Source organism: Neofelis nebulosa, chromosome 7, assembly GCF_028018385.1.
Source record: "Neofelis nebulosa isolate mNeoNeb1 chromosome 7, mNeoNeb1.pri, whole genome shotgun sequence".
Classification (NCBI taxonomy): Eukaryota; Metazoa; Chordata; class Mammalia; order Carnivora; family Felidae; genus Neofelis; species Neofelis nebulosa.
Window position 1 is genome coordinate 41,709,608 of NC_080788.1, and position 26,299 is coordinate 41,735,906.

Genomic DNA, 26,299 nt, shown 5'->3' on the forward strand with positions numbered 1-26,299 from the left:
CAGCTTATGCACTAGACTCATCAGAAGGACTTTCAAAATGGTACTGATTCCCTGGCCACATATTGACACCATTTAAATCAGTGACTTCTGGGGTGCCTCTTGCTTGGCCTTCATGTGAGCAATAAACTAGTAACAGTTATACTAGCTATCATTTTTTAAGCTGACTGTGGGCCAACATCGCAGGTATTTCCAGTCATCATGATTCCCTGGTAGGGAGTCATGATTCCCATTTTACAGATGAGGAAACTGATGCTCAGAGCAGAGAGCCACTCTCCCCAGGGGACAGCACAAGTTTCCTGAGTCCAGGCCTGTCTGCCCCGGAAGGCTGCTTTTGCTGCCCAAAGCCTGGCAGCCAAGAGGCTGGCCTTAGTGGAGCGTATTCTCCCCTCTTCTCCGTAGTGGCCCAGCAAGAGGGGAAAACCCATAGGTGGCCTTAGCTCTCCTTGGGCTCCCCAGGGCAGGTTGAGTGGAGGATCCCTCCCCCAGGAAGAGAGGGGGAGATGAGGGGTGTTGCTTGGTATTTGGCTCTCAAAATGCCTCCTTTTGGTGTGAGAAAGTTGCCTGCATATTAGGACTGACCCCCGGTCACCTCTCATTGCCACAGCTGCTCTCTCTCACAAGGAGAAAACTCAACCAGGAAAAGCAAACACTCATTTGCGTTTTTGAGAGTTTGAGGAATTTTTAAGTCATGTGATACAGAATAATGCCTCCATTTCCCCCTTAAGATAAAGGGAGGGGGCTATCTCAAGGTGACTGAAATATTTTGCTCTGCTTTATAAAAACCTTGCACCTCCATCTCTGTGCTCTGTAGGCTTAAACAAAATGCTTAAAATCCTTAAGCTTTGGTTTCCCCATCAGTCAGCTGGAAAGAGTAAGCCCTGTCTGCCCTCAAAACTGCTGATGCCAGGTCCCTAAGATGTCAGAGAAAAGAAAAGCATGGCCATCTTGACACTGAGACTCACAGTTGCCTGCGACTGGAAGCTTTGTCAGATGTTTCCTGGCTCTCGCTAAGGGACCCAATGTCCCTGAGGCCCATAGTAGCTCCAAGCGACCAGTGTTAGAGATCCCCCTGAATGTGTTCACTCTGGCTTTGGGAGGCCTGGCTTCACTCCACTTGTGTCAGCTCCTGTGTGTAGACAACTAGGAGCCAATATTTGGGGCATAAATAGCTGAAACTTTATTTAAAAAAATTTTTTTAACATTTATTCATTTTTGAGAGACCCGGAGAAACAAAGCACAGCAGGGGTGGGGCAGAGAGAGAGAGGGAGACACAGAAGCCAAAGCAGGCTCCAGGCTCTGAGCTGTTAGCACAGAGCCTGACACAGGGCTCCAACTCACGAACCATGAGATCATGACCTGAGCCAAAGTCGGACACTTAACCAACCGAGCCACCCAGGCACCCCTGAAACTTTAGAGTTAGTAGACAATGGAATATAAATTTGGTTCCACAAAGCCATCCTTGTCCAGCCTAGCCCAGGCCCCAGGGCCCCTCCTTCCCCAGAGCTCCCTCTGTACCTGTTATCTGTGCCTTTGGTCCTTGCCCTGCACAGGACCTGGCACAGACCAGACACTCAGGCAGCACTAAAGTGAATGAAGGATGAGGGGATGGAGACATACAGGAATATGTATCTGGTGATGTCTCTAAGGTGGTTGCCATAGAATGCTATTTAAGTGTTGGCATATCTATTCCTTGCTTGCTCTACTTGACTTTTTTTTTTTTTTTGTCACTTAGGTTTATTTTGAAGACTGTCTCACTGAGGATTATTCTAGGAATGGAGTGGTTCAGATGTGATGCTATTTTTCTGAGGTTGAGGCAAATATCCCGAGAATTTCATCGTGTGTAACTCTTTTACCCCAGAGCCGCAAAGAGAGTACATCTTAAGTGTGGAGTATGGCATCGCTTATTAAGCCATTAAGCTGAACCTGCAAACTTTCTGAGTTCTGTCTTAGCAGTGGGTATTGTGAGCAAACGTGGGGGCACTTGTGAGAATGATAGAAGGGGAGTAGGAAGACGCCAGGAAGGGTGACCACTGGGCCGTCTCCAGGCCCTTAGAGCTGCCCACCCATTCTGACCACCTGAACTGAGATGGTGAGCAGAAGGCTGCTTCCCTCCCCTGTGGAGTGGGCTGTCCTTGGAACGCTCAGAGAAGCTGGCTCAGGGCCACCTGCCACTCGCATGGACACCATTCCATGGCTACTGTATTGGTCTCCAGAATGAAGTATTTCTAGGCCCAAACCTGAGGGGCACTTAGCATATTCTTGACTTCTATAACTACTTAGTGGCTTTGTGGACAGTGAGCTGGGCACCTGAGCTGGCCATTAGCTCTGTGATGACCTCACGCTTGTCACTGACCTCTCCTGTGCCTCAGTTTTCTAACACTTTGCAATTCTCTGGTCCCATCAGCCCTCTCGCTGTGACCAACTCCCCCTTATGGTTATTAGCAGTGTTAGGCTGCCTCCACCCACCCCCGCCTCCTCCTGTATCCCACCAACCCAGCCAGCATATCCTCTGGCCTTGTCTTTACATTAAGTGTATCACTCTCGTATTTTCTCTGTCTCCTTACTGAGGACTTGCTTTGCTCAGGTCATTGAAATTTTATTTGTTGGGAGGAGGTTGGGGGCAAAGGTACAAACATAAGAATATAGAGATATCACAATTATAAATGGATGAATTTATACTTGTGTCCAGGTAAGACAGACTCAAATTGAATAACTGTTACCATTAATATTTTGGCCATACCAATATTTATGTTTTTCCTTGCTAATCTTTACATTATGTAGTATAAGCCTCTGGACATTGTGATTTTATCTAATGGATAGTGGACTCGGGTTCTCATAGAGACTTAAGAACAATGAAGCTGTGTCATCCTGATCAAATAGGAAACCGTTCAGGGCCTCGGTGTTCACATCTGTACACGGGGAATGACAATACTGGCATTCATTCCTAGTAAAGGCAAAGTACTCATATGAACAGAAGGAAGCCCAGTACCTGGCCCCTCTCCGCCACTCGTTACCTGGCAGGGGAGGATGCAGGCTGGTGATATAATTTGTCCTACTCTGGCGGAATGAATTAGTGTGGCCTGGGGCTGACAAGTGGTCACTTCCTTGATGGACATAGTTACACCCTGATTGTGCTGGTCTGTGTCCCCACAGCGGCCAGTTTGCCATTGTGAAGAAGTGCCGAGAGAAGAGCACGGGGCTGGAGTACGCGGCCAAATTCATCAAAAAGCGGCAGAGCAGGGCCAGCCGGCGGGGCGTGTCCCGGGAGGAGATCGAGCGGGAGGTGAGCATCCTGCGGCAGGTGCTGCACCCCAACGTCATCACGCTGCATGACGTCTTTGAGAACCGAACCGACGTGGTGCTCATCCTCGAGCTGTGAGTGGGTGTTTGGGACCCATGGGGGGCAGCAGAGGCAGGTAGGGTGGTGGGTGCTTCAGCCACAGGTCCCAGAGGGCAGCGGCAACCAGACCTCATGAGCTTGGCCCAAAGAAGGTGAAGTCAATGGTGGGTGGTTTTCATTGGTTGCTGTCCCCTTCATCCTCCTTCTGAGCTTGGGCCAAAGGTGGGTGGGTTTGCCGAGCATCAGGGACAGAAGGCAAGGGTCTGGGTCTGGCTTTCATGGGACCCTGGGGATAAAAGGGAGGCAATGGCTGGCCCCTGGGTCGTTTCCTGGCGGAGCATGTGGGAGGATGGTGGGGGGTGGGGTGCGGTGTAAGAAGGTAGTATGAGGGGAGGAGAGGCTGTCCGGGAGGGGTCTTCTCTATGAGGAGGAGAGGAACAAATATCCTTCAGGCTCTGCAAAGCCCTTCTCCAGCCCTTTCTTGGGAAAAATTCCCACATTTGTGCTGTTTGATGCCTTCATTATCATAATAATAGCTATTATTTAGAGAGCCCTAGTATAAGGCAACCATTTGTCGATGCTTCTTGTTTGCCATCCTGTTCAGTCCTCACAAAGACTATTGAGGGAAGTGTCCTCCTAACACGGAGGAGTTACTTGGCATTCACTGTACTGAGCACTTCTGTTCTCTTATTTAATCTTCATAAAAATCTTATCACACAGAAGCTCTTACTATCTCCATTTTACAGACAAGAACACTGAGAGGCCAGGTCTCTTATAAGACCCTAGAGCCAGGAAGAGGAGGGGCTTGAGTCCACACTGCTTGTGCAGACAGCTATGAGCATGAGGTGAGATGGCATTATGCTGGCCTAACTGGGCAAGACGTCATAGTCTGATGATGCCAAGACTCCAGGAATTGGCCACCTTGTGTCCCTCCTGGAGGTGTCTCCATGGAATGGGGAGATAGAGTTCTGGCAGACAACAGAGTTTGAGTTGGACTGTACAAGTCACAATGGCTGTGTGCAATCAAGCAGCACGACCTGGTGTTGGGAGTGTTCTGAGCCTCATGGGCATGTATGCATCTGCTGGTTGCAGAGGAGTGGTAGCATTTGTTTCAGAAATCCCTGACTTCGTGACCTTGGGCAAGACACCTCACTCCTCTGAGCTTCAGCTCCCATCTGTAAATGTGGCAGCCATCCTTAACCTGCCCACAAGTTGGGTGGACCACCTGACATTTGAAGTCATTCTAATTTGAGAACTAAGCCCTGACGTTACCAGGATATAGATTCATGTAGCAGATGGGCATTTGCATACTCTTGCATTGATGCTTAAATTATCCATCTCACTGTTTAAATGCATAGACTCGCCCGTGCTATTCCTTTCACTCCAGCGTCCTCTGGTCTCTCCCATAGACCTCTCAGCCACTTGGACTAGTAGGCGTATGCCGCTGCCTGACTCAGCAAGCCTGGGGGCGTCCCACAGGTGCGGTCAGCCATGTGGACAGCCCAAGGTGTGGCATGCCGCAGGGCTAAGGGTCAACAGTTGGCACAGTGTTCCCAGCAGAGAGCGACAAGCTTACCCCCGCTGGGGAGGCTAGGCCACTGCTTTAAAAAAACTTTCCAGCAACTGAAAAGAAATCGCATTTACAATCCTACCATCCAAACATAGCTATTCATGTTTTTCTGTGGTTCCTCTCGGCCTTTATCTATTTGTACACAATCATTGTACTTGCACAATTTCTTGCTCTACTTTTCCCCTTCAGCATAATTTCACAAATAGTTTTTTTTTCTTTTAACTGACTGTATCATGTTTCATTGAATTACATACTCGTATATCCCTATCGTTGGACATTTTGTTTTGATTTTCCAGCTTTTAACCATTACACATTTCACTGCCAGAAAACAACTTCCTTCCCATAACTTCCCACTTTTCTTTTGAATTAATCCTTTCAGATCAATCCCCAGGAAGGGGATGACTAGGTTGACATTTTGGAGGGCTCTTGATATCCTCACTTTCATGGGACGATATTAGTTAACCTGTAGGACCTACAATATAGGAGCGGTTTCCAGTTTGCCCGCAGCCTTGTCAGCCCTGGGCCATTTGTTCCAAAACAGGATTCATTATTCATTTGCCTTTATGGTTATCAAATGATTTGTTGTTGTCATTTTTATTCTTATAAGATTAAAGTGTTTTATTCTTTAGTTGCTAGAGAAATTGCCTGCTTCTCCTGGTTTGCAGAACCCTAGGAGTTGGGGTCTGGGATGCTCTTGAGATGTCCCTGTTTCTCCCAGCAGGGCTCATGGTCAGCAACAGTTATGTGCCCTCTTCCAGTGAGTTGTCACCATCCCTACCATCAAGCTGTCGCACTGGTACTCCCAGTGTGACTTGCTTGAGCTGCTGTGCTTGCTCAGTTCTGTCTATTCATAGTTTCTCTATCACCTCTTTACTTTGAAGCTGTCTCACTGCTCTTGGGCTGCCTGCCTATGGAGTGCTGGGGATTGCTAAGGCTAGCAATGGTGCTGGAACAATGTGTGACAAGAGTGTCCCAGGGAGGACCTCCCAAGAGAGAAGGGGTTTTCATGGGCTTTTGTGTTGGGATTTGGTGACCCCTGTTGGGCTGATCAGCAGCCTTTGACTGCCTGGTCCTCACGGTGCCCTAACAGGTTAGTGGGTTTGCCCAGTGTTTAAACATGACTATCAGTGCCCGCCTTGTTCAGTTGAAATTGCAGGTTTTGGGGATGGGTTTACCCCAATCCCATTGTCCCTCTCAGCAACTGTTGTCTGGTGCAGGGCTTGCTTTTGCTTTCTGCTAAAGTGACCAGTACTCAGAAGACATACCCAGCCCTGAGTTAAGTCCCTTTAAACTGTCATCACTCCATCCATGACCTCCTTAGCAATAGCTGCCTGTGGTCAGGGCTGTTGAAAGCAGGGATGGGAAGGATTTGGTTTTGCCATATAAGTTGACTTTTGTATGGCATAAAGAATGTTTTCAAAATCTCAGTAGATTAATTCATGTCATATGTGGAGCTTGCTCTGAAAATGTAAGTCAGCCCCGGGGGCACGGGGGAGTTGGCAGGCCTCTTATCCAGGCCCCTGACCTCTCTGGGGCCTCCTGGGCTCCCTGCTAATGGAAAGCGATACCCGTGTGGTTGCATACCAGAGAATGGGTTGGCAGATCACCCCACGGGGTCAGCAGTGCTTTCCAGTGCCCTAACTTGAGTGCACCGTCTTGGGCCCAAGTGGTTCTGGCAGCATCCTTTCCAAATCACTGTCTACACAGATCATTTCCGTACACATCCAAGAAAGCATCTGAAAAGGTTTTCTAGCAAGCAGACCAACCTGTGGGGAGGAAAGAGGCAAAGGTCAGCTTAGCAGGAAGGGGACTGATCCTGGGAATGCTGAGAGGAGAGGAGAAGAGACCCAGACTATTGGGTTTTGCTTTTCATCTTTAAGCTGAAGAGGTTTGGGATGTGAGAGGAGAGAAATTTGGGAGGAGATGGGGAATGGCTCTGGGGAAGAGAAACCCTTGGGAAAAACTATGTTAGAGGGAAAATGAACAAAACCTTGAGGAGAGCTGCCTGAGCACTGATGTGAGTGTCCGCAGCCTGAGTGTCCAGACTTGGACGTTTATCCCTGTGGGCTCATCAGCCTCCACCATTCCAAGACTCTGAGGAATATTCTAAGGGCCACCGTGGCTGGGATCCAAAGGAGACCATGTCTCACCCAGTCTCCTGCTCAGATCACACCTTCAAACAAAATGGCTGATTACTGTCCCCTAAAGTCCTCACCCAGCCTGGGCCTTCACATCAGTGGTGTTAGGTGACAGGACACATCCACGTTATCATGAGATTCTTTTACACTTACGCAGCATTCTATTTAAGGTAGGAAGGGTAGGGTGTGCCCGAGGCCACAGCCTCACAGGACCCAGCAGGGGCTAGAAGTATAGAAAACAAGGGCCAGGCTGGGTCCTGTGTTTCAGAGGGGCCCTGTGGATTTGAGCAGGTCTGGACAGGTCTCTTGCAGATGCCAAGCCTTCACTTTTATATGCTTAGAATATGCTATATCATGTTGATATTTTTAATGTTTTTTTTCCCCCTTTGTTCTTTTATCCACCCACCTTCTATTGAATGTCTTTGTTTCACAAGGTGCTGGGGAAGCAAAGATAACCTAGCTGGGGAGAGAGGCAGACAGGTAACAATAGCCCGGTGTGATGAGGGCTCAAATGCAGCTCAACAGGGATGTCAGAGGCCTACCCAGTACTTGGGGTGGCCTTGAGCTTTCCTTTTTGCACCCATTCAAACTTTATAATGTGGAGACAATGTGGCGAGAGGAACACACAGTGGACTGGGGCTGAGAAGATCTGGCTGTGACTCCTGGTTCTGTGGCTTACTGTGCGACCTTGGGCAAGTCACTTGCTCTCTTGGGGGCCTCAGTTTCCTCATTTGAAAAGTCAGGCCAGAAGTTCTGTCTACCCTCAGGGTGCATATGAGTCTCAAGTGAGAGAATGCTTGGGAAGGCGCATTGCTCCGGTGGCCAGCTCCAAGTAAACTCGGAACCAAGCACCCTTCTGCCACTGCTATGCCTCATGACAGTATGGTGCGTGGTATTTACTTCCGGGACTTTATCGAGGGTCTCATAGCACTTGTCCAACTCTACAGCGAGATCCCCCCTCCCAGGGGGCAGTGAGGCTGGGTTTTTTCCTCATTCCTGTTTTGGAAGAAGAAAAGCTCAGCCCTGGGACTCTCACGTGCCGCACCTCAAGGGGAAGGTTGGGTCTGTGTTAGAGAAGGATTGGGACCACTGTCCTGGCCCTTTGACCTGGGTCTGCAGAGCAGACTCAGAGTTTCTGCTTCAGCCGGTGAGAGGGGTTCAGGTTCCAGCACCTGCCAGGTAGGGGTGGGGCAGAGGATGGCCTCACCCATGAAACACATGGAAAAGTAGTGCACAAGCCTCGCTGCCAACACCAAGGCAGATGCTTTAGGCCACACCCAGCTGACTGAGTAGAGGGGCACTGCAGCTCGAGCAGATAGTATGCACCCCTGCACCTTCTCACCTCATTCCCTCTTCACCCCTTTACCACCACCCCACCCCACTTTCTCTAAATATTTACTCAGCATCTGTCACGTGGTAGACACCAGCCCTGAGGATGAGGATCTGATTCATGGCTCCTGCCCTTGAGAAGCTCACACCCCAGCAGGAACAGAGGCTTCTGGCATTTGTCTGTCTACTAACGGGAGATATTTTCAACCCCATTTGACAGATGAGAGAAGACTGAGGTGGAGAGTGGCTTGGTAGTCAGTGGCAGAACCAGCACGCCAGCAGGTCTGCCTCTCATCTCTGAAGCCGGCCAGCGCACAGGGACTTCTTGCCACATACATGCCCTGCGCTTGCCCCCATCTCTGTGCCTTTGCAGAGAGATGCCTGCCTGTTACACCTGTCTCATCCCCTTGCTCCCTGAGTCCAGACCCTACCCAAGCCTCCCTGCATTCCCAGCACCTTCTCCCACCACTTAAGCCCGCACTAACCATATGTGAGAAGCAAATAATAACATCATGGCAGAAGTCCCTGGTGATGGGACACAGTCAGGTGCTGGTCACTGCTGAGTGCCTTCCTTAATGCACCAACTTGTTTGCTCTTCAGAACAAGGTGAGCAGGTAGATGTTCCCATTACCCCCAGCTCCTGAGAGACCTTGCTGAGAGAGTTAGGGCGGCTTATCTCCTGTCACATGTTAGTCTGAGAAGACAGTGTTGGACTGTGGCTGGGGCCTGGACTCGGCCTTGACCGCACGCTACCTTACTGGGAGACCTTGTGTAGCTCCTTCGCCTCCTGTGGGCCTTGGCTTTCTCATCTGTTATGAAAGAACTTCCAGGTGATCATGGTCTATGTGGGAGCGCGGCTGAGGGAGATCATGGAGTCTTCCCCCCAGAAGTTTCCTGTTCACTTATAGTGGATTTCAAACATATGCAAAAGGAGAGAGAATAATGTTGGAAAAACTAGGTCATTTGTCCCATTGATTGTCTCACAGTCTGGATTTGGCTTATTCCTGCCTCATGCCATTAGTTAACTTCTTCCTCTATGTCTTGTATTTCCTGTAAACTAATAGTTAGATCTAAATGAGATACCCTTTATATTGACACTGTTCGATAGAAATATAATATGAACCGTATATTCAATTTTAGGTTTTCTAGTAGCTGCATTAAATAAGAAGTGAGAAGAAATAGGTGAATTAATTTTAATATTTTTATTCAATCCAATATGTACAAAATATTATCATTTTAACATGTAATCGATATAAAAATCATTAATGAGATATTTTACATTCTTTTTTCTGTATTCCATCTTCAAAACCCAATGTGTATCTTACACTAACAGCACATTTAGTTCATTCTCAGTGCAGTGGTTAGCATGAAATACAATCCTACCAAAACAACAAAGCTGTGTTTACGGGAAAATATTTCACACCATTTCAGTTTTTGAATTAAAATGACTTCAAATGAAATAAAATTTAAAGTTCAGTTCCTGGTTGCACTAGCTGTATTTCAAATGCTCAGTAGCCACGTGTGACTAGTGGCTGCTATATTGGACGGTGTTCATAGAGGGCATTTCCATCACTGTAGAAAGTTCTGTTGGGTAGCACTGAACAAGAGGCTTAAGCAGATGTAGGTGTCATAAGTGTTGCTGTGTACTTACTGTTGTACCTCACTGTGTCCAGTTGTTCTGTTTTTCAGGATGCTGAGATTGATTAGTGTGTCCATGGGTGCTTCTGGGCATTTTTAAAGAAAGGAGAAAAGGAAATTTTGGTGCCGTTTAGGGTGAACTAGGTGGCAGGGAGTGAGTGATTCCCCAAAGTGGGACAGAGGCTATTCTAGCCATATAAGCATCATCTGAAGACACTTAGTATGATATAGTGGTTGAAAGTCATTCTTCCTGGGTTTGAATCCTGACTGCCACTTACTAGCTCTATGACCTTAGGCAAGTCACTTAACCTCACGGAGCCTCTGTTCCTTCAACTGTGAAATAGGAAAATACTAGTACTTAGCTCACAAGGTATTATGATGGTTAAATGAGGTAATGTGCATAAAGCACACATTATGCACAGAGTAAGTAGTCAATGAATATTAATTACTAGTATTATGTTATTGTAAAAATATGGGTTCCAAAGCTTTGGGGCTAGAGAATCTGATTTGGTAGGATCTGTGGTAGGGCCTGGGATCTGCATTTTGAACAAGTCTCCAGGTGATCCCCCTGGCCCAGATCCCTCCCCGAGATTTTTCCCTGGGATGACCCTTGGCTCTGACCCAGCCCCCGAGAAGCACATCCTGGCTGAATACCCCAGCGTCTGTCAGAGGACAGATAAGCCCGGTAGGATTGCCAGATTTAGCAAATAAAAATCCCGTATTGTATCTGGCAACCCTAAATCTCTAATCCAGCTAAAACTGTAAACTAGCATTTATAGGAGAGGTTGTTCTGCTCCGTGGGTCTCCATTCCTGCCATATCGACCATAAGGTGCAAGAGTGTGGAGTGTGAGGACAAAAGTAGCACTTTTGGGTTTTTAGATAGGTCTTTACGTTTCAGTTAGGGACCATGTCTAGATTTTCGACTCTGAAGAGGCCATCTTTTATAAAATCCAAGAAGGAGCTTTAGGAGCCATCTTACTCCATCTGCTCATTCTGCAGATGGGGAAACTGATGTCTGACTGGAGAGGGGGGGAGGAGTTGTCCAAGGTCAGTGGCAGGGCTGGACTGGAACCTAGGTGTCCGGCTGCTGGCCCAGCATATGTCCTTCTCTGTCATCCCACAGTACTTGTTTCTGTCCTCTGCTACCTCAGTCGTGGTGGGGGAGAGGTAACACCTAGGGTAACCAGAGGCCCTTCTGGTAACACCCTAAGAGTGACTCATACCCTTGTGATCCAAAGGGAAGAACACAGCGAATAGAAGAAAAGGCAGTCCCTGGTGCTGGCTGGACAAAGCCCCAGAGACGGGTGAGGGGATCCTGCCATACGCCCAGATGGTGAGGGTCAGGTTCAGGAGCTGCACCCTTTGGCCTGGCTCCCTGACACACAGGTCTGACTGGGCCTGGACCCCACCCCACACCGGTGTCTTGCAGAGTGTCGGGAGGAGAGCTCTTCGACTTCCTGGCCCAGAAGGAGTCGCTGAGTGAGGAGGAGGCTACCAGCTTCATCAAGCAGATCCTGGACGGTGTGAACTACCTTCATGCCAAGAAAATTGCTCACTTTGATCTCAAGGTCAGTGAGGGGGTGAGGGAGGAGAATCATTTTAGGAAGAAGGAGCCCAGTCCCTTCTGATGTCACTGCCGGGAAGGGCTCAGTGCCCGTTTGGCCCTCGTCCCTTCTCTTGCTGTGGAAAACTCTGAGCTCCTAGGAAAGAAATGATGCCAAAGAAGTGTCCCTTTCCTCACTTTCATTTCACCTATCAGGCTTTCTGCACATAGAGACTGACTGCAAGAAGCTTCTCCTTCAGACCACAGGTACCTTATCTCTCTCAGGGAGCAGGTGGGGTGCAGTTTTTAAATACTAGACCAACAACAGGAAACTTGAAACCAAACCCATTTCACAAGACTGGGCTCTTCAGTAACTGAGAACTAACTCATGAGCCGGCAGAAGTAGAAGCGTTCAGGCAAGGACTACTGAGGTTGGCTGGCCCTACAGGCCCTGCGCAGCACAGCCTTCAGCGGCCCTGGGCCAGAGGTCATCAGTCTTGGAGCTCAGGGGCCTCTGGCTGCCCTCCCTGTTCCCATCCCCTACTGTGACCACAAGACTGCTTCCAGGGGCCGCTCATCATTTGTGGTAACTGGTATTCAGGGTCAAGAAAGTTCACTGTGACCACATAGGACCTCATAAAGCAAGAGTGTGGTCAAGTAGAAGGAGCGGTTCCCATAGTAACTGAACTCAGTCTAGTAGACTGATGAGCCTTTACAGACACCCAAAGCTTAAAGATCCTCTAACCTGTGATCAGAGGGACCTATTTCCCAGGGTGAAAACCCACTCATGTTTCTGTCCAGAAATTCCTGTTGTGTTTCAAGCATTGTGCCAGGCACCTCGGTATTGCTACAGATACAAAAATCAACTGGGCCCTGTCTGGGCTTAGTTCCTCTTTTCTAGGAAACTTAGTACAGGAGACAGAAAAGAAAGATCAACAATAGAAGGAAGTATAGGGGAGCTGCAATAGAAGGAAGTATAGGGGAGCTAGGGAGCTGAAAGGAGAGGGCATCTAAGTCAGACTGCATTATCTGAGAGGGCTTCCTCTCAGAAGAGGTGTTATTTGAGTTGAATTTTGAAGGACTGGCACGGGTTATCAAAGGAGAAGAGTCTTCTAAGGAAGAGAGAACGACAGTGTACATGGTCCTGAAATAGCACAATGCATTCAGGGCAATACAGGCAAAGGGTGAATGTTCCAAACGGCTGGAGAATAAGCCAGGAAGAGAGCAGAAGGCAGACACAGGGTTTGAGAGCTAAGCCAAAGAGATCGAACTTTACCCTGAGGGATATAGGGGCCAGGTGATCAGGGAGGTGAGGCCAGCAGATGTGTGTTTTGGAAGAATCCCTCCGGCTGGAAGGATGGATAGAATGGGGAACACCTGGAGGCGGGGGTAGGTGCCATCTGGGAAGCTAGTGCAGTGATCGGGTGAGATGTGGGAAGTGCAAAACCAATGTAAGGAGGGGACAGATTGAAGACCAATTACAGAGGTTGGTCTGGGGATTGATCAGGTGCCTAATTAGCTGTGGGGGATGAGGAAGACGGCAGAGTTCAGGATGACACCCAAGTTCTGCCTTGGGAGGACTGGCCCAGAGAGGGCATGGCATGCCTACGGTCTCACAGTGACTGCCTCAGGCAATGGGTTCAGTTCTTGCCATGGACCCCCACCCCAGCTCTTACCCTGCCCTGTGGGGTGACCTGCCGCGATTCCCCTCGGTGGGGTCCTGACTTCTCTGCTGATTGCCGCAGTATTTCGAATTCCTCCAACAGAAGACACCTTGCAGTGTTTTACACAAGAATCAGGGGTAAAAGTTGGAGTCACCGAGGAGGGTGTGGCCTGAGGGGGACTTTGGACCTCAGAGTGGTAATACACTAAGCAGGCAACAGTCTACCCGGACTGTATTTGTGTCTCCTTCCTGGCAGTACTGTGGACAATTAACTTGCTGTTTTCTGCGTCTTCACTGGCTCCAGGAGACCGGCCTCAAAATGGGCTCCTTTGTCTTTTCTCTAGGGGGTCTGGTAGAGGTAGGAGGTGTTGTAATCCCACAGGCTCCGTGACTAAAGCGGGTCCGCGTTGTTTAGTTTGCTTGTGTGGCTGCTCGCTGTGGTGTGGGGAGTGCTGGCTTGGAGGTGGCCAGGTCGGGGTTTCATCTTTATCCTACTGTGTACCAGGATACAACTGAACCTCAGTCTTTCGGCTTCAGTGCAAATAATAATCCCTGCTTGGTGCGGTTGTTAAGGGTTAGAGAAGCGGCATTACCTGCTGTGTGCCAGGCAGTGCTCTGTAATAATACCTGCTATTGTTATTTCCCCTCCCAGAATAGAGGAAAAGGAAACACAACTCTTGTTACAGTATGTTGGGCCCGCCAGCCTAGAAAAACAAAACTGCTAGCGCAATTCTCGATTAGCCAGCCGAGCTGAGATTCGTTGCTACTGGGGCAGGTCTGGCTCCTGGGCTCAGTGTGGATGCTCTCCTCGGCCTGGAGATGGTCACTGGGTTTCCCCCGGTTGCGTGTAGGGTGATTCTGCTAACCCCCGTCTCGGCCTCCTGTTCTTAGAGTTGTGCACACTGTGAGCCTTCTGACCCTCCCTCCCCATCTGTGAGTCCCTTGGCCCAGGCTCAGCTGAGCAACTTCAGGAAGTGATGAGTAGCTGGATTACCTCATGATTGGGTAGACACTTCCTGGAGCCAGAATGTGGGTAGGCATGCCCCCGGTTGGAACTTTCCACCAGCTGGAGGGGGTCATGTAGAAAGCCCAGCTGGCAGCTTAGAGGGGACTTCTTGATTCCATGTTGTTTCCAACCACATAAAATTCATTTTACACGAATACAGTTTTCTCCCTGATTTTCACTCCCTGTGAGGTGCCTCTGCTTTTCTCAACTCTTATATTCTGTTACTCCTCACCAAGTGAGTCAGGCTAGCCTTGCTGCCCCATGGACACAGCCACTGTGTTGTCTCCATGCCCCTACCCATGACCTGTTCTCCATGCTCACCTTCCAGGAGCAGGCAGTGGAGGACAGTGAGCTCTCACCTGTCTTTGGAATATGAACTTCTCCTGGATCCTCCCATGATAAGCTCCTCCTATGTTCAGTCACTGTGCTAGAGAGGTGAAGCCCTGTCCCTGCTTAACACATGCTCCCAGCCTTGTGGCAGAGAGCAAATAAATGGACAGATTAATGTATGATAAGCAGTCTTGGTAAAAACAAATCATGGCATGCTGTTGCCCAGAAATCTATGTTGGGTCCTTGTCATCTGTAGGATAAATAAACCCATTCAGCATGGCATTCGGACCTTCCTTATCCTGCCTTAGTCCTGATTCTGGTCTCATCCACCTTTCCCCACTCCAAAACACTAGCCCCAGGCAACAAGATGACAGATACATGTTCTGGCCTCTCTCCTTCTATGTTCATGCTGGTCCCATCCAGGAAGCTGTTGCTCTTCCTTTCTCTGTCCGTGGACTTCCTTCCTGTTCATCCTTCTAGGCCCAGCAGAAACATCATTTCCTCTAGGAAGCCTTTCCCTTCCCTACTCCGTCCCAAAGCATAACTAAGAATGAACTTGCCTTTATGCTTCCATTGCCCTTTGTACAGTCTGAGAATGTCTATTGGTGTTGGTCACTCTTCTGCTTGTATCTAGCACTGTGCTTGGCACATGACACATTACTCAGTGTTGAATGAATGAGTAAATGAATGAATGAAATGACTTAGTAAGACCAGATGCATGCATGGATGGCAAAGACCCTTTGATGTCACCTGGGAAATGCAAGAGAGTTTGCGGGCAGAAGTCAGTGCAATGATGTGAACATTTATTGGGGGGCTATAGTATGCCCAGGAGTAGAGTGGCAAACATCAATGTGATATGGTACCTGCCTTCCACGGGCAGGAGATGGCCACGGTGAGACTTGGTGGGGAGGCCACCTGAAATGAAAGCTAACCATGACTCTTGCCAACAAATGCCCACTACCAAGGGGTAAGCGTTCCACCTCAGCAGAGGGAATACCAGGCCAGTGTGTGCTGTAAATTCACCATAGAAAGGCTGATTGAGGTGGGTAGGTAGGAGTGGTAAAGGTAGATGATGTTGCCTGTATTTACATGGTTGGAAGGGACAATGGGGCTGCCTGCCCTTCAGTCACAGGGAGCACCCAGTGTGCCTTCAGACATGCCTTTTGTGGGACAGATTAGCAGGAAATGGGGGTCAGTACCACCTAGGAACCGTACCCTGGCGTGTGATCCCTACACAAACAAAGGCCTTGTCGAGGGCGGTTTTGTGTTTGTATTTGGGAATTTCCCTTCTGAGTTTTGGTATTTCTCCCCTACATCCTAATCCACTTGAGGATTCAAAAATGGAAGGTCGGCCTCAGGTCTGACTAGTATTTTAAGCAAAAAGAACAAGTCATGAGGATTGAAAAAAATTATATGCAAACCAGGAACCCTCATGGGGCTTTTTGGCTTATATAACTACTAGGAAGGAAGAGTGAATTTCTGAAGAAGTACTCCAAAATTCCAAATTCCTCTATGCCCTGATCATCTTTTGAGCTGTTTTTATGTTCATGATGTGAGGGGGTTTGCTTGTCAAGCTTTCATAGGAATGATATCAATAGTACTTTAAATGTATATGGCACTTTCTATAATACAGCATGCTTACACGTTTGTTCTCTCATGTGATCCTCATGGCCACGCATTGAGGTCTAGGTATTGTCACTTTTCTACACACAAGGCAATTGACATTCAGAGAGGTTAAGTAACTTGTCCAAGATCACACAGGTTTTTTTTTTAATGTTTATTTATTTATTTTGAGAGAGAGAGAGAGTGAGCATGAGCAGGGAGGGGCAGTGAGACAGAGGGAGAGAGAGAGAATCCCTAGCAGGGTCTGCATCCTCAGTGCAGAGCTGCACGCAGAGCTCGATCTCACAATTGTGAGATCATGACCTGAGCCGAAATCAGGAGATGGGTGCTCAACTGAGTCACCCAGGTACTCCAAGATCACATAGGTATTAAGTGAGATAGCTGGAGCTTGAACTTAGCCAGTGAGGAAACACTAAGCCAAACTGGGTATTACCAGCTTTTTCAGTCACCAAATTTTGACAGTGTAGACTTCTTACTTCCTTGGTCCATGCCTCTTATATTTAATTAATCCAAGGGTCTGAACCGTGTCATACATTTATCCTTTACATGGTTAATTTCTCATCTGGTTACATTGTTTTTTCTTTCTAATATCCTCGTAATTTTTAAAAAGTGCATATTTTATTAACTGCTATAAAATGTGCATGCATTTGAAAGTAGAACTTACAAGAATGAAATTGTTTCCATACTAAAATCTGGTGGCATGAAGTGAAGGTAAGACATGGCCGAGATTTAACTTAGGATAGGGTGAGATTGTGACAGTGAAGGCCAGACCAAAGAGTCTGTATAGGCAGTCACAGCCATGGAAGGCTTCTCCCCTCAAATGTTTTTATTACGAAAACATTTCAAAACATTTAAAGAAATTGCAAGAATACAGGGGACACCATTACACCTTCCCCCTAGATTCAACACGTGGCCACATTTGCTTTACCTCTTTCTCTCTTTAAAAAAGAATAAAAAGGGGCGCCTGAGTGGCTCAGTCGATTGAGCGTCCGACTTTGGCTCAGGTCATGATCTTGCAGTTCATGGGTTCGAGCCCCGTGTCGGGCTCTGTGCTGACAGCTCAGAGCCTGGAGCCTGCTTTGGATTCTGTGTCTCCCTCTCTCTCTGCCCCTCCCCACCCCTGCTTGGTCTCTCTCTCTCTCTCAAAATTAAATAACATTTAGAAAATTATAAAAAAAAAGAAAGAAAAAACTTTTTACTTACATGAAAGTATTTTATATCTGTATATCTACACACAGATACGTACACATGTGTACATATTGTATATATACATACATATGTGTATATATATATATATATATATACATACATATGATCTTTAGAATTAAAATCATTTTAGGTAAAAATTAAAATAAAAAACATATATGTGATTTAAAAATTTTTTGGCATAATTTGAGAGAAGATTATAGCCATCCTGACACTTCATGCTCGGCACTTCTGTAGGCTTCTCCTGAGACTGAGGTTGGTCTCCTACAGTACCACATCACACTTAAGAAAATGAGCAAGAATTGGTGGAAGACCTTTAATGGGTGGATAAAGAAGATTCTATTTCTGATATTGAAAGAAAGTTCTGGCAGGGCAGAGAGAGTACGCCAGTTGGAGGCGGTGATAAGAATATGGGAAAGAGATGAGCCAAAGGTACCCCTTAGCATCTTTTAAAATTTTTATTTAAATCCAAGTTAGTTAACATATAATGTAATAATGATTTCAGGAATAGAATTTAGTGACTCATCACTTATATATAACACCCAGTGCTCATCACAAGTGTCGTCCTTAATGTCCCTTGTCCAGCACCCCTCCAGCAACCCTCAGTTTGTTCTCTGTACTTAAGAGCATTTTTCAAGTGAAGGATGATCTTTTATGCTATTGTAAAAAGTAGTAACTCATAGAAAATGTGGAAACTTACACGGAAGTTACCCACAGACTTTCCACTCCAAAGCAACTGTTATTATCACTTGGTGTGTTTTCTTCAGCTTTTTATGAACAGGTGTGTGTGTGTGGGGGGGGGTAGGTGGGTTAGGGTACTTGTAACTATATTGCTTTTACAGTTTTCTTTTGTGCTTTTTTTTTTTTAACTTTACATATTAACCCCAGCAGCCCACATGGGCTGTCAAGTATTTTACTTTGCTGTAGAAACTTTTATACAAGTATTTTCTGATTTCCTTACCCCCTCAGGGTATTCTGAGAGGTGGACCCTGCTTCCTGTTTCTCAGATGCAAAGTTTAGCTTGTGCCCTCTTCATCTCCGCCCCATGCATAAGACTGTGAGCCCGAAGCCCTAGAAATACATGCTGTTTGCTTTATCAACTACTGCAAGGCCACCCTAGGGCAACCTGAGGAGAAGTGACCCTCAGAATGCTGAACTTCTAAATAGTGGAGGGAAGGAACAAAATGTGCCCAAATGTAAGCTATAGACAGCCATTATTAAAAGAATTGAAATATAGATGCTTTGAAATGGGAAGCATTAAACCAACCAGGTGACTCTTACAAGATACAGCAGGAGGCCACATGGTGAAGTAGAAAGAGGAGAGGATTGGGGGTTGAGCCTGCATTTGAGTCTCAACCTATGCTGTGTGACATTGGGAGTTCACCTCTCTGACGTTTCCTGGCCTTGAAAGTGGAGATAATATTGCCTCTTCTTCCTGTCCCGTGGAGGTGGAGCAAAGGACCAGGGAGGTATCAGTATTAATGAGAGGGCTTGCAAATTCTAACACTTCCTGCAAATATTGGTTGTCAGTTTTAACTGGTCTTATTAGGCCACATTTCTCCCTATTCCTCTCCCTATTCCTCCCTATTCCTCCAGAGGGATTCAGAAGGGAAGATGGGCATGGAAACATCCAAAGGGGGAATGAATAAGGTAGCACTTTCCAGCCAGCCGGCCGGGAAGATTTCAAGGGTGGCAGGACACTGTGTAAGACTGACAGGAAACCAGAAATGCAAATTGCCTTTGCATTCACTGTTAGGTGCTTAGAGGCCTCCTGGGGCTTCTAGCTGCCCATGCCCTCCACTGGGGGCCCCTCCCTAGGCCTGGCCTCCAGTGAGGTATCATGTGTTCAAACAGTTACTTCTAGGTTCCATTCACAGCTCCACTGTCAGTCCTCTCACCGCCTCTGATCTCAGTAGGAGTGAAAGAATCTGATTCTGGAAGCAATGAAAATAGTAGAAAGAACAGGAACCTTAGCACTAAGAAGAACTGGGCTTGAATTTTTTTAAGTTTATTTATTTATTTTGAGAGAAAGAGAGAGAACGTGGGAGGGGCAAAGAGAGAGGGAGAGAGAGAGAATCCCAAGCAGGCTTGCACTGTCAGCACAGAGCCTGATGCAGGGCTAGAACTCATGAACCATGAGATCATGACCTGAGCCCAAACCAAGAGTCTGATGCTTAACTGACTGAGCCACCCAGACGCCCCAACCTGGGCTTAAATTATAAGCCTGGCTCCACAACTTAGTTGTTTGGCCTCAAATAAGTTACTTAACTTCTCTGTTCCTTAGTTCCTCATCTAAAAAACACAGAGAGTACCCTCCTGTGTGAGGTTCTTTGCAGTGGTATTCTGGGAACAGCCAGATCTCCAGAAAACAAGTGTATGTGCATACACACACACAAATTTATCCTGAATTTTATGATACAAAGATTTACAACACAACTTATAAACAATAAAGTAAATAATACTTTTTATTGTAAATTCCAGAGAGCAAGTTGTTTCTCATAGCACATTTTCTTCGGTTTTTTGCCAAACCCTTGTATCCATAGCCAATCTATGGCTGCAGGTGACACCTGAGTGTAGTTCTGACCAGAATGTTGGTTGATATTTTTGTCTACGTTAACAAGTGAGATAAAAACCAAACAGTGAAGACATGCATTGGAACTTTACTTGTTTGTCAATGACACGAATGACTTCTTTGCTGAACTGGATAATAGTTTCTGAATATCAGAAAAAATATATTTCCTCGGTTTCTGTGCTATTCACAAAGTGATGGCTACAGACACGGCACCCTTTTAAGTTTAATCTGCATTATTAAGTGATCTTCTCCAGCGCTTCTTAAGTCTAGGATCAAGAAGACCACAAACGAGGTCCTGATCGGAGCATCTGCCAGTTTCCATGGTATCAGTACACCCACCATGGCCAATTTCAAGGAAGCAGCGTGCAGTCGCACACCATTAATTAGTATTTCCCCAACACAGAGATAGAGGGCAGAAATCACCTCAAGAGCATCGAGACTATTAAAACATAATTGACAAAATTAGGAAGCAATGAGTTTTAAGGATTGTTTTAAAAAAATTTTTTTTAACGTTTATTTATTTTTGAGACAGAGAGAGACAGAGCATGAACGGGGGAGGGGGGGCAGAGAGAGAGGGAGACACAGAATCGGAAGCAGGCTCCAGGCTCTGAGCCATCAGCCCAGAGCCCGACGTGGGGCTCGAACTCACGGACCACGAGATCGTGACCTGAGCTGAAGTCGGATGCTTAACCGACTGCGCCACCCAGGCGCCCCGAGGATTGTTTTTAAGATAGCCTATTTAACTGTAAGTTTATATAACTTAATTTTAGTATTAAAATAATACACTTACATAGCTCTCTTTAACAACCAGCTCACAAAATTCCTTCAAATTTAACAATAGGCTGTCATGAGCCAGTGGGCACCCCCCCAGCACCCCCCCGGGTCTCAGAGACTTTGCAGGTGAAAGCATTTTGTGAGCAGGTTTCGTGCTCTATGCAGGCTGACTGTTGTCAGGGGTGTAGTAATAATAATGGCAGCCGTCGTTTCCTGAGCACCTCGGAGACACGCAGGCTCTTCTCTGAGTGCTTTGCTTGCGTTCGCTCTTTTTATCCACGCAGCCACACTGTGAGGGAGGTTCTGGGTCATGCCCATTTTATAGAAAGAGGAGGTTGCTCGAGAGCTCCTTGGGCTTTATTGTGTCTCAGAACCTCTTAACATATTAGTATTCCCATTTTTCAGATGAGGAGCCAAGGCTCAGAGGGGTGACTGACTTGGCAAGGGTCACACAGCTAGCACAGGGCAGAGTGGGATTCAAACCTGTGTCTGTCAGGTGACTGGGCCCTCGTCGGCACTGGTTTCCCAAACATGACACTGTCCTCTTCAGACTTGCTTAGAGAGCTTGCTTTCCAAAACCAGCACTAGAGCCTCACTCCTGGTGAGTTGATTTCTGTCGGTTCGGTAGCATTAGCACGGTCTCCAGAGGATTACAATGGGCAACTAGCTCAGACGCGGACCCCCAAAGCACAGCTTGAGGGCTCAGAATGTCTTGATCCAAGCCCAGATTCCTCACTGATGAGATGGGGCACCAGCCATCCACAGCTGGGTGGCTTTGAGGATCTAATAAGGTGATGTGCGGGGAAAGCTCACCACAAATGCTAGTTTGGCACAGACCACAGATCCAACTTGCTGATTGGCCCAAAGCCAAAAGCCAGTGGTCCTGGAATGCCTTTGAAAGTGAATTTTTATTTCTGCCCCTGCTGCTAGAGCCTAGAGACAGAGTAGGTAGGTAGAGTAGGTTTTCTCCTCTGCTTTACTGAATAGGGCAGTGGGAGGTCAGAACCATGTAACAGCCCTCCCCAGAGGAAGAGGCCATGAGCGAGTGGCCAGAAGCTGTGGCTTAACAAATCCAAGTGCAACCCAGTTGGGGCCCTTCCCTAAGCCACAGCTGTGGGTTTTCTGGGAAAAACATGGAGCTGGGGCAGGAAGCTGCTGAGGCACCAGGGCCAAGATGGATGTGCCCACTTTGCCAGCAGGCAGGAGTGACCCCAGCAGGCACCCTTGCATCAACTAGAGGAAGGGAGGGGACATGAGAGAAGGGAGAGCCCACAGGATCTGGAGTCAGCCAGAACTTGAACCCTAGCTGCACTACTTATTACTGAGGCACCTTGGGAAAGCACTTAACCTCTCTGAGCCTCTGTTTCTTCATCTGTAAAATGGGGGTGATGATGGTACCTGCCTCAGAGAGTGAGAATCAAGTTAAGTGTGAATGCTTCGTAAACTAAATGCTATAGGTTGTGCTTTTAGGACCGTAGAAAGAGCATGAGAAGCCCGCCTGCTCTCTGCAAGTGGGCAGTCTTGTTGGGGAGGCAGGACTAACAATCAGGGTCTTGGCAAAATCGTTGGTACTGCAGGGCGAGGCTGTTGCACAAGTGTGGAGCCAGGACAAGGAAGGAGAGCTGGGCTGGGTATTCGGATGATACTTCCTGAGATAGGAATTTTGGCTGGGGCTGGAAGAGATAGAATTTTGGCTGGGCCTGGAAGGATGGGTAGGAGTTCAGTAAGCAGGTGAAAAAGACTCTCATTCTGAGAAGGAGACACATGATCAAGGAAATAATCATAGAGATGATGCTGGGGCACCTGGAAGGCTCACTCGGTTGAGCATCTGACTTTGGCTCATGTCATGATCTCACGGTTTGTTGGTTTGAGCCCTGCATATGCTGACAGCTGGGAGCCTGGAGCCTGCTTCGGATTCTGTGTCTCCCTCTCTCTCTCTGCCCCTCCCCTGCCCATGCTCTGTCTCTCAAAAATGAATAAAAATTAAAAAAAAAAGATGATGCTAACAGTTATAGGTCACGTTTTATGCTCTGTTTGATCCTCTTGGTAACCCTCATGAGGTAGGTTTTATTATCTAATTTATTACTGCTTATTTAAGGTGAGAAACCTGTGGCCGACAGGCTAAGGAACTTGCCAGTGTCACACTGCTGGTAAATGGCAAAACTGGGATTCAAATCCAGGTTCTAAGGCTCTTAGCTGTGATCTTTCTTGATTCCCTAAAAGCAGAATGAGCAAGAGACGCATATGTGGTTTGTCCATTTGTCCAGCAGACAATTCCTGAGCACTTACTACAATAGCAGCCACTCTTGGGTGCTAGGGGTGGCAATGGCAGGCGAGGCCCCCATCCGCCTTGTGGGGCTTCAGGATAGAGGAGGGAGGACACATAAGGAATTACAGTGCCGTTGGTTCTCTGCCAGAGGCATGTCGGGGTACCATACAGGCCCTGACGGGAAACAACTGGCTGCACGTGCCAGAAGGGAGGGGATCACAGAAGATGTTCCAGTGTGTGTGTTGGAGTTGGGCGTCAGGGGGAAGAAAAAGCTTGTGAGGAAGGCCATTCCCCCAAAGTGAACTGCAGATTGGGGTACGGGTGATGAGGAGGTCGGTTGGCATGTGAGTGTCCAGTGATAGGAGGGCCTTGAATGCCAGATGGAGACGGGCCTTGGGCATAGGCCACACTGGAGGCTTGTGGGAAGGGGGTGCCTGTGGTCTCATCCACGGTGTGCCAGGGGGAGAGTTTGCTGCAGCACCATGGAAACCAGCCCAGAGAGGCCTGGAAGCAGTCAGCCCTGCTTTCTCAGTTTGCCCAGCGCATCCTGAATAATCTGGGGCCATGCTCGATATTTGCAATGAAGGTTCATCTGCAGCCTTCTTGTCCCCATAGCACAGAGTGGCTGGGCCCCTGCTCTGCTGAGGTCAGCGGCCTCACCCAGTGATAGGTAGGCTGCGTAGGCACCTGGAGAGGACGCTGGGTAGGGAGGGGGTCATCAGACTTGGGCTCTGCTCCTTGCTCAGTGACCTTGGCAGTTTCTTGACCTCTTTGAGCTGCTCTGCAACCATGAAGGGACTAAATGACCTCTGAGGTCCCTTGTAGCCTCACCATTGTGAACACGGTATGGTGAACTGGGGGTGAGGATGAGTGGGACAGGAGGCAGGTCAGTGAGAGGGCATGGTCTGCAGGTGTGCACAGGTGACTCAGCAGGGATTTAGTAAGATTCCCAGGGCTGACTGTTGTCATTGCTACATCCCAGAGAGGAGCAAACAAACATAGCTACCATGATTTGAAATCTTGCTGGGCATTGATCCTTACATGCACCATCTCTGAATCTTCAGAACAACCCTCTGCCATGGTAGGTGACTCATTTTACAAATGGGAAATCATGGTTGCAAGAGATCCACTGACTTTGAGCAGGGTTCACTGTGAGTGACAGAGCTGGGATTTGAACCTTGACCTGCCTGGCTCTAAGCTCAAGTCTTTTGCACCTTACTGTGTAGCTCCCAGAGGCTGCCTTCATCCTGCAGGGGCTCTTGGACATGCTGTACTGGACTGGCGGGGATCACCCACTGACATCGGTCCTGCCAGGAGGACTGGCTTCTGGTTGGCACCATAGCAGGCACCTCTGACCAAAGCTGCTGGGGCATGGAGGGGCATGTTGGCCTGTCCCACAGCTGCCTGCCTGGTGGGCTGAGCTGGGTGATTTGTTTTGACAGGTGAGAGCAGTTTCACCTCTTGGTAGCAGCTCCACAAACCCGGTGCTGGGCAGTGGGGGCACCTCCCGGAATGTGATCCTTCTTTCCAGCCATGCTTCGGAGGTGATGACAAGCGTGTGGGTAGTATTTGGTTGAAGCAACTAAAGCTGGAGGAAAGGGCAGACGGTTAGGACCACACTACCCCAGAGGGCATCCTGGCTTGGGCCCTGTGGTTTGTGGTCACAGTGGATTGTTCGTCCTTCCTGACCAGGAGCCAGGAGACCTGAGCCTTTGTATGTCCCGCCTTGGGGCCCAGAGGAGTGGGAATTTGCCCTGCCTGGGAGGTTATGCCACCTTGCAGTTGCAGAGGCTAGAGCGTGAAGGGGCTCTGGATCCCATCCAGTGTCTATTTTAGAACTGGGGAGCTGTGACCCAGAGAGAGGAAGTGATGTGCTTAAGTTCACATGGCCTCGTATGGTGGAGGTGGAACTGGAATTTCCCACTACCCAGGCCCAGGATCTTTTCTAGTGCCCTACCCTGTTCAGGAAGGGGGAAGCAAAGAAGCTTAGAAAAACCCCCTGGGGGAACTTCTGCTTTATTGGCCCTCAGGCTACCCTTGGGGATCCTCCCTCAGTCATTTTTCTCCTGGCCCAGCCCTATAGCAGCCCTGTGGGGAGGAGTGCACTAGGGCCCCCCTAGTGGTGGTGGAGGGTCTCTACAGGGCAGAAAAGGAAGGACCACTCACTGGTTCCCAGTTCTTTCAGTGCACGTCGGCGTATTTCAGTGGGACATACAGGATGCAAGACACCATAGGGGAGGCCAGGAAACTTAACGCTGACCTGAATTTTCCCAGGGAGGCCACCACTCAGGAGAGCGGTGTCACAATATGAGAGACAGCCTGCGACTTAGGACCACTTGCTCATAACCCCCACCTAAGGGGGTTAGAGCACAAGGTCAGGGGCTGCTTCACTGAAAAGTAAGGGAGTAAAACGAGGCAGGGATGGGGCATCGTCTCTGAAAGTGTGAAGAAGAGTAGGAAAGATATTCTAGGCAAGGGGAAGAGCCAGAGAAAAGGATGGAACTGAGATGTCATTCTGGGTGTGGTAATACCCACCTTGAGGGGATATGGGGCAGGTGCAAGCAAGTGATGGGCAGTGAGGCTGGGAAGGTAGTGTGGGGCAGTCAGTGCAGAACTTCGATGCCTCAAATATCAGGCAGTGCACCTTGACCTTACTCTCGTGGTCAGTGGGACCGCTGAAGATATTTAACCAAACTGGGTGATGTGGTGGCGAGCAGGGGCTGCACTGCCCAGGAAACCCACCCTGATGCCACCATGATGAGCTGTTGGACCTTGAGCCAGTGCTTTAGGTCTCTGAGCCTCTGTTTCCTCATCTGTGAAATGGGGGTGATAACAATCCACCACTCAGAATGGTTGCAAAGATGACATAGAGCGCTAGTGCGCTGCTCACCTTGGTGAATGTTTGGAAAATAACAGCCCCTGCTTTGCCTCCTGGTTAGTGAAGGCTGAGACAGCAAGAAGGAAACCCTTCTGAAAGCGAGAGGAGCTGTAGATACAGGGTCTATTTTACTGTTTTGCTATTTGAGGGCAAGTCTGAGCCAGAAGCCAGTCCAAATGGCTCTGTGTGTGAGTGGTAAGGTGAGGACAAGAATCTGGGTCCTGACACCCAGTAGAACATTCCTGCTGACCTAAGGTCACCTCTCAGCCTGAAAACCACAGGCCATATCACTTTACCCAGACTCTCTATGGGGACTCTGCCAGGACCTCTCTTCTCTCCTTGAAACGAGGAGGTCGAGCCCAGGAGATCCTGAGATTCCTTTTCTGAGCCTTTGAACCCAGCGTGAGGGCAGGCCAGAA

General features: G+C 48.2%; 1 protein-coding gene across 5 annotated transcripts in view; it reads left to right on the top strand.

Annotated features, from left to right (window-relative positions):
* The window catches only part of DAPK2 (death associated protein kinase 2), a 120,851-nt gene that overhangs the window by 62,457 nt on the left and 32,095 nt on the right, over positions 1–26,299 (top strand). For all 5 annotated transcript variants that reach the window (XM_058737449.1, XM_058737448.1, XM_058737447.1 and 2 more), the window contains exons 3-4: positions 3,154–3,375; positions 11,446–11,584. In XM_058737449.1, coding sequence (XP_058593432.1) covers positions 3,154–3,375; positions 11,446–11,584 — 361 coding nt within the window. The remainder of the gene's footprint in view (positions 1–3,153; positions 3,376–11,445; positions 11,585–26,299) is intronic.